The 8,032-nt window shown below is 69.8% G+C and overlaps 1 protein-coding gene across 5 annotated transcripts; it reads left to right on the top strand.

Annotated features, from left to right (window-relative positions):
* Positions 1 to 7: 7 nt before the first annotated feature.
* AJM1 (apical junction component 1 homolog) lies at positions 8 to 6,439 on the top strand. 5 transcript variants are annotated; one of them, XM_027050992.2, is made up of 3 exons: positions 8 to 1,404; positions 3,160 to 3,243; positions 3,319 to 6,439. In XM_027050992.2, exon 3 carries the CDS (start codon positions 3,378 to 3,380, stop codon positions 6,315 to 6,317), a length of 2,940 nt encoding a protein of 979 aa, XP_026906793.1. In that variant the 5' UTR covers positions 8 to 1,404; positions 3,160 to 3,243; positions 3,319 to 3,377; the 3' UTR covers positions 6,318 to 6,439. The 5 variants fall into 5 exon arrangements, with proteins under 5 accessions (XP_026906793.1, XP_026906795.1, XP_026906797.1 ...); XM_027050994.2 differs by having other exon boundaries at positions 8 to 1,923; XM_027050996.2 differs by lacking the exon at positions 3,160 to 3,243.
* The last annotated feature ends 1,593 nt before the right edge of the window (positions 6,440 to 8,032 follow it).

Here is an 8,032-nt window from a genome sequence, read left to right as displayed (position 1 = left end):
TGGCACCACGTGGCCCAGGGAGCTGACCTGCAGGAGACTTCCCGGCAGGCCCGGCCCCGCGTGTGCCCCGTCTTGTGCAGGCTGGCCAATACAGCCATTGTCCTTCACGCCGGTCCCAGCCCCCCCGGGCCAGGGCTGGGCGGCTGCACCCAGGAACACCCGCGGGCCTCTGGCCTGCCGAGGGCAAGCGTGCATCTGCTCTGCCGGCCTCTGGAAGGCGCTGTCCTGTCCCAGCCACCGTTCTGCCTCTAGCCCTGCTGCTCCCTGCATACCCCGGCCCCTCTAGTTGCGACCAGTGCCCACCCCCCACCCCACGGTTGCCATGAGAACCAGGCACACGGCAGGAGGCGGGGGTGGCAGCCAGGCCATCCCCCTTTCGGTCTGGAAAGCCTCCCCTTCCCCAGTTCCTGTGCCTAGACTAGTCAGTTTCTCACCCTGGAGGCTGCGGGCAGGGGCTGGGGACCAGGCACCAAGCTGATGTGGTAGGGACTTCCTTCAGCCCACAGCCTACAAGATCTCCTGTCCTCGTGGAGCCCAGTAAATGTGCGGATCGGGCCGACACGAAATGAACTTGCCCAGGGCCCTGGATCTAATGGACCTACGCGGGGCAGGTCTTGGCCTTTGGAGCCAAGGGCATCCATGACTCAACCCTCCACAGTTAGACGGTTCCCCAGCTCAGCATCTGGTTTGGGAGGGGCTGGTGGGACTGGAGAATGGAGATCACCATGTGGTTTGTAAGTGGCCCACGTGCAAACCTGCCCAGGGCAGTGACAGTCCTCCACGCACCTCGACTCTGATCCCAGGGAGCCTAGGAGCGTGCCCTTGCCCTGTAGAGCCCCGGCAGCCTGGGGACAGGAGGGCTGCAGGCCCCGCTCAGCCGTGCCCATCTGGCCCCAGGAACCTTCAGAGCTTGGCACCTCCAGCCTGGCGGAGCGGAGCAGGGCCCAGCGGGGCTGGGAGCAGACCATCTGCTCCTGCGAGACCTCAGCGGAGGTGTGAATTCCGGAGCTTGGGGCTCCTCCAGGGTCCTGCTCTGAGGCCACGGCCAAGCCACCAGCTGCCCCCGGGGTGGGGGCTGGCGGGACCGGCAGGCTGCTCCCTGGGTGTGGGTACCCCGGTTGGAGCCCAGGCCCGCACCCTGAGAACGAGGGAGCGCTTGTCAGCTGGCGCTCGGCACAGCCCAACCAACTGCCAGCAGGCCACACGGGTCCCAGGCCCACCGCACGGCCCCTTTAAATGCGGCCCCGCCAGCCGCCGCCAGGGGAAGCACTGAGCAGCCGGCGGCCTCCGCGCCGCTGCCTCGAAGCTTCTGCCGGTGCCGGGGACGCCGCGGAGCGGAGAAGGCGGAACGGGCGCAGGCCTGCGCAGCCCACCGGGCGCGCGCAGCGGGGAAGCAGCGCCCAGGTAAGGGATCGGGGGCCGCTGCCCCACGGGCCCTGTCATGGGGGGGGGGGGGCACCCGCAAGGATGGGGTCCTACTTCAGAGCTACACCGGCGGGTCCTCACTCCGGGCGCTCGGGGCGGGGGCAGGGCTGGGCCGGGCCGCGGGGAGACCCGCGGGAGGGGCGCGTTAGGCCTGGGGCCCCTGCAAGGGCCGACCGCCCCCGTGCCCACGAGGAGGGATGTCACCCAGCCCAGCTCCATCCTTACCGCTGCAGAGGCGAAGCGGAGCTGTCACCTCCCTGGGGCGGAGCTTCATGCCCTGTCATCGGACCCCCAATTCCAGCCTGGCTTTGAGCTTAAGATGGAAGGGAGTGGGAAGGGGACAGTCCTATGAGCAGGGACAGAATTGGGGTGGGCGCAAGGCTGCGATGGGACGGGCCACTGGGACTTCATGGCCCTGACCCAGAAGGGCAGCCCTGCCGGCAGAAAGCCCCTGGCACACCTGGGACACAGGGTCGGCCTGACCAGAGATCCTGGCAGGTGAGGCCCCCCCCCCCGCCCCCCGTCCCCCGCCCCGGGCTTCCCCCAGCTCGGCCAGGAGCACGCTTCCCCAGCCTGTGTGAGGTGGGGGCCCTGTCAGCACCGTCTGAGACCCTACACAACCTGTCCAGGCCCTGGGTACCACAGAGGGGCCGGTGGCCCAAGTCTCAGCATGAGCCCAGTGCAGAGGGGTGGACCCCCGCCCAGCCCCCATTGCGGGGGCAGCAGAACCTCAGGTTGCCATGGAGCCTTCCTGAGCTGCTGTGGAGAGGGCTCTCTCCTGAGGAGAAGCAGTGAGGGGGCCGCGGGGGGGTGGGGGGGGGCTTTACCCGCCCACCACCCTGCCTCCCCTGCTTGCGGCCTCCTGGCCCCATGCTGCTCTGGGGAAGAGGGGCGGCCCTGAGCTGGTGGCTCCCGCCCCCACATGGTCCTGCGGCCGGCACCGGTTTCTGAGCTGCAGAGCACAGGCCGCAAAGCTGGGGAGGCTGCTCCCCGGGCCTTGTCACGATGGCCCCAACAAGCTTAATGGGTTCCAACCACCCTAAGACACCAGGGATCAAAAGAGGTTTCTGCAAGGGAAAGGGGGCTCTAGGGCCAAGGGATGTTCTTTGTGGCGTGTGCTGGCCTGGGCCACACAGAAGGGCGAGGGTGGGGCAGGCCAGTCCGTCAGCCTAGGGGCGGTGCCTGGACCTGATGGGGCCATCTCCATGTCTGCTGGGGCCTCAGGGCTGGGGCTTGGTTCCGGGGACTGTTCCCAGGGCAGCCACCACTGCCGTACTGGGGGAGGGTCTCCATGTCCCACCCGGTTGGCAGGTGGCCAGGGAGACTCAGCAACTTTGTCACGGTCCAGGGACTCCCCCTCAGACCACACTACCAGAGGGCTTGCTCTGCACTGGGTGTGAGGACGGGGCTTAAGTCACCCATGAGTGTTGTGAGGCAAACACCCATAAAGAAATTTGTAAATAAGGTTTCGCAGGAGCCTACCGTCATCCCAGTGGGAACACACCCCCGTTCTTCCTGCCCCAGGACACGGCTTCTACCCAAACCTGCCGATGGTAGTGGGGGGAGGGGGAGGCCCCCCGGGGCACGGGCCTGGCCGCAGGAGCTCGGGAACCACAGCGACGGCCATTGCCTTTCTGCCTGATTGGCTACATCCCAGCAGAAAGTGGCCCGGAAAGGGTGGCCCGGGGCAGGGGACAGACCCTGAGTAGCTGGACGGCTGGGTTCCTCCCGCAGGTGCTTCTGACGCCGGCATGGAGCAAGTGCCTGGGGCCTCGGCCACCGCGGGCAGCCAGGACTGCTCCGCCCACTGGGTCCCAGGTAAGTCAGGCCAGCGTAGGGGTGTAGCCAGCTCTGGGTTGCAGAGGGGTCACCCTGACCCGCATCTCCCACCAGGGCAAAAGCCCGGAAAGGCAGAGTGAGCTGCGACCGCCAGCCTGGGGACCTCTTTTAAAATGACCCGCACGGACCCGCCGGACCTGTTGGTGTCGACCGTGTACCAGGACATCAAGGTGGCGGCCCCCGGGCCCGCGTCGCGGCGCCCGCCATGTGAGCGCCCCGTGCCCCCGCCAGCTGCGCCCGCGCCTTTCAACAAGCGCCACTGTCGCAGCTTCGACTTCCTGGAGGCGCTGGACGGGGAGGCCATGGAGGCCCGCCCCGAGCCGCCGCCCCCGGAGCCGGCCGTGCCGCGCGCCCGACCCCGCGATGGCGAGCCCCGGCGCCGCGCCCGCTCCAAGAGCGCGCCCCGCGCGACCCCGGGCCTGGCGCCCGCGCCCGCCTCGCCGCCGGTGCTGCCGCGCCGAGGCCGGGAGGCCCAACGGACAGCGCGGGGCGAGGCATCGCCGCATCGGGAGCCCGCGTACCCGGCGCTGCGCGCGCTCGCCAATGAATTGCACCCCATCAAGCTGCAGCCGCAGCGGGGCGGCCCCGGCCGCATCGCGCCCCTCTGCGCCGCCACGGGCCGCTGCGCGCCCCCCGAGCCGCCCGCCGGGCCTGCACCCCATGTCCGCTGCCGCCTGGACATCAAGCCGGACGACGCCGTGCTGCAACACACCGCCCGGGGCTCGCGGTCCTGCGGGCCCGCGGAGACCATGCCCTGGGCACGCCCTGCCCCGCAGCTCCACGGCCTCACGGTGCCCGGACCTCGCCACATGGCGCTGTCGCGCACCCCCACCCCCAGTGACACGTACTGCGCGGATCCGCGAGCGCTGTACTGCGACGGTCCCCTGCCTGGGCCCCGGGACTATACGGAGCGCCGAAGTCTGCCCTTCACCACGCCGCCGGGTCCCACCCAATTCTTCTACACCGAGGAGCCCGAGGGCCACGCTGGTGGCTTTACGGCCAGCCCTGGGCTGCCCTTCGACGGCTACTATGCCAGGCCCTTCCCGTCGGAGGAGCCCCCTGTGCCCAGCCCAAGGCGCGGCGGCGGCTACTACGCAGGGGAAGTGCGCACCTTCCCGGTCCAGGAGCCGCCCTCCCGTTCCTACTATGGGGAGGCCGCTCGAGCCTACGGCCCGCCCTACGGCCCGCCCTGTGGCCCCCGCTATGTTCCCGAGGAGCCGCGGGCCCACCCCGCTCTCCGCCCCTTTTACACAGAGGACTTCGGGCGGTACCGCGATCGCGACGTTCTAGCTCGGACTTACCCACACCCACGAGGCAGCCCCGCCTGGGGTGACTGGGGCCTGCGGCCTTACCGCACCCTGCAGGTGGTGCCTCCCCCGGACCCTGGCCCATTGCTCGCCTCTTGGCACGGCGGCACCGGCACCAGCCCGCCCCGGTTGGTCACTGACAGCCGCCACTACTCGCGCTCCTGGGACAACATCCTGGCGCCGGGGCCGCGCCGGGAGGACCCCCTGGGCCGCGGCCGCAGCTACGAAAACCTGCTGGGGCGAGAGGCGCGGGAGCCGCGAGGCGCATCCCCCGAAGGCCGGCGTCCGCCCGTCGTCGTGAACCTCTCCACCTCGCCCAGACGCTATGCGGCGCTGTCTCTGTCCGAGACGTCGCTGTCCGAGAAGGGCCGCGCGGGCGAGGGCCCGGGCCGCAACTGGTATGTCACGCCTGAGATCACCATCACCGACAACGACCTTCGAGCCGGGGAGCGACCGCCAGCCAGGGCCTGGGAGCTGCCCGGAGGGCGACCCCGGCCGTCTCCGCCCGCCGCCCCAGATGGGCCCACTGGTGGCCGCCAGCGCAGCCTCGAGCAACTGGACGAGCTCATCACCGACCTGGTCATCGACTCTCGGCCCCCCGCGGGCCAAGCCCCGGAGCCCGCGGCCGATGGACTGGGCCGCCAGCTGCGCCGCCTGCTGGACTCCAGGCCCGCGGGCTCCGGGGCACCCGCGCTGGCGCCGCGCTCGCCACCCGCGTCCGCCGGCAGCGCCGAGGAGCCGGCCGGCCAGGGGCAGGCTGCCGACGCGTCCCCGGAGCCCAGCGCCGACGAGGACGACCTGATGACGTGCTCCAACGCACGCTGCCGGCGCACCGAGACCATGTTCAACGCCTGCCTCTACTTCAAGTCCTGCCACAGCTGCTACACCTACTACTGCTCGCGCCTGTGTCGCCGCGAAGACTGGGACGCCCACAAGGCACGCTGCGTGTACGGCCGCGTGGGCAGCGTGTGCCGCCACGTGCTGCAGTTCTGTCGCGACAGCGGCCCCGTTCACCGCGCCTTCTCGCGCATCGCGCGTGTCGGCTTCTTGTCGCGCGGTCGCGGCGTGCTCTTCCTGGGCTTCCCGAGCCCTGGCTCTGCAGACAATTTCCTGCGCTTCGGCCTCGAGGGGCTGCTGCTGTCGCCCACCTACCTGTCGCTGCGCGAGCTGGCCACGCACGCGGCGCCCCTGGGCAGCTACGCGCGCGAGCTGGCGGCCGCCGGGCGCCTCTACGAGCCGGCCGAGTGCTTCTTGCTCAGTGTGTCGGTGGCCGTGGGCCCCGGCGCCACGCCCCCCGGCACCTCCGCCCGGCCCGTCCCCGCACCGCGCAGCCCTGGGCCCACGGTGCGTAAGTTCGCCAAGGTGGCGTTGGCGGCCGGCAGCCCGGCTCGACCGCCCCCGGCTCGAGGTCGCGAGGCCGACATGGAGACGCTGATCCTGACTCCGCCGCCAGGCACCGCAGGCCTGGACCAAGAAGGCGAGGCAGGCCGGCGCGCGCGCGAGGTGGCCTTCATCCACATTCAGCGCGAGCTGCGGCTGCGCGGCGTCTTCCTGCGCCACGAGTTCCCGCGCGTCTACGAACAGCTCTGCGAGTTCGTCGAGGCCAACCGGCGCTTCACGCCCACCACCATCTACCCCACGGACCGGCGCACCGGCCGCCCCTTCATGTGCATGATCATGGCTGCCTCCGAGCCGCGCGCACTCGACTGGGTGGCCAGCGCCAACCTGCTGGACGACATCATGTGAGCGGTGGGGTCACCCCCCGGCCACCGCCCAGCCCGCTCAAACCCCGCCCAGTCCACATTGGGCCCACCCCCGGGCTCCACCCAGCCCGCTCAGGCCCCCGCCCAGAGCACATTGGGCCCACCCCCAGGGCTCCGCCCAGCCCGCTCAGGCCCCGCCCAGTCCACATTGGGCCCACACCCCCCCCCTCCGGGCTCCGCCCAGTCCACACTGGGCCCACCCCTGGTCTCCGCCCAGCCCATTCCATATTGGGGCCTCCCCGGGCTCCGCCCAGTCCGCCTAGGGCCCACCCCCGAGCTCTGCTCCGCCTACTCAGACACCGACCAGTCCACCCAAGGCCCACCCGGAGCCCCACACAGCCCTCTCTGGGCCTGCGCAGTCCACCTAGGGCCCACCCCCAAGCTTTGCCTGCCCACCCAGACCCCGCCCAGCCCACCGGGAGCCCAGCCCAACCCCTCAGGCCAGGCCGTGCTCTTCTCGTCTTTCTTCTGTTCGCCACAAGCTCTGCCCAGGTCCCGCCCCATTGAGTTCGCCACAAGCCCCGCCTTTCATTCCCCCTCCTCCGGCTCCTAGCTCCCAGCCAGCCCTGGGGCCTCCCCGGAGGTCGGTCCTCAGCCGCTTGGTGCTCCCCGCTGGGAGGCGGGGTGGGCCTGAGGACCGCCCGACCCTGCCTTCACGCGGAGGGGTCACTACTGCAGACCCCACCGCGAAGATCCGGTCAGTCCATTTCCTGACGTCCGCAAAGCCTCCCTGCAACCTCCCCAACCCTGGTTCGCCCTGATTCAGGAGCCCCGGTTGCCCAAAGCCTCGTCCCGTCGCTTCAACGGTCCCCCCACCCGCCTTCTGTGGTTTAGGGTGCATCCTGCTCAGAGGCCTTTCCTCTCTGGCGGACACCCTGATTAGTCCCAGTGTGTTCGTGTCCCGAAATGACAAGGCTGGAGGGGGCCCCAGCAAGATAAGAGCACGGCTGGACCCTGAGCCCGCACACTGGCGACAGAGTCCACACATTGGCGACGCTACCCGCCCTCCGGTCCTCTCACCTCCAGCCGCCCTAACATGGGTCCTACAGGAGGGTTTGGAACAAGCAGCAGCGGAAGGGGATAGTCGGAGGTCTTCAACCAAGGCACAACACACCCAGACAGAGAGAGGGGCCTGGGTGGGGTGGGCGAGAGGATGTGGGTGGGGGCGCTGGCAGGATCCGGCCCAGAGCTGAGAGGTGAGGAGTCCTGGTTGGGTGTGAGTCGGCTGCCGGCCCACACGGACAGGAGGCCCCTAGGTGGGTGCCAGAACAGAGCGGGCGGGGGTGAAACCGGCAGCGCAGGCCCTAACCTCACAGGGAGGAGGGAAGCAAATGCAGAGGGCGGATGAACAGGAGGAACCACACATGCCCAGAAGGGGCTCGTACCCACTAACGTAGGGAGGACAAAAAGATTGGACTGCAGGGAAAGGGTGCCGGAGCGAGCCAGTTGACCAGGGCAGGGGACGACTGTAGGTGTGGGGGCTTGACTACACGAACATCCCGCGTGTGCTCGCTCTGGCCTTGCCCTGTGCTGAGGCCTAGAGACCCGAGGCAGGGGACTGGGCTCTGTTCCCGGGAGCGCACACTCATTGGCCCACAGCCCTAGCTCCATAAGGACAAAGTGAGAGGGGACTAGGCCGTACTGGCAAGCTCCTCCTGGGGCTCCCAGCACTCCCTAACGGGGCCAGGAGAGAACATC

This window comes from Acinonyx jubatus, chromosome D4, assembly GCF_027475565.1.
Source record: "Acinonyx jubatus isolate Ajub_Pintada_27869175 chromosome D4, VMU_Ajub_asm_v1.0, whole genome shotgun sequence".
Classification (NCBI taxonomy): Eukaryota; Metazoa; Chordata; class Mammalia; order Carnivora; family Felidae; genus Acinonyx; species Acinonyx jubatus.
Note: the sequence above shows the minus strand (reverse complement) of the source record. Positions and strands in the feature narration are given on the sequence as shown.

Excerpts from the sequence above, each read along its gene's own strand:
- AJM1 (XM_027050996.2), top strand. The coding sequence starts at position 3,378 with ATGACCCGCACGGACCCGCCGGACCTGTTGGTGTCGACCGTGTACCAG.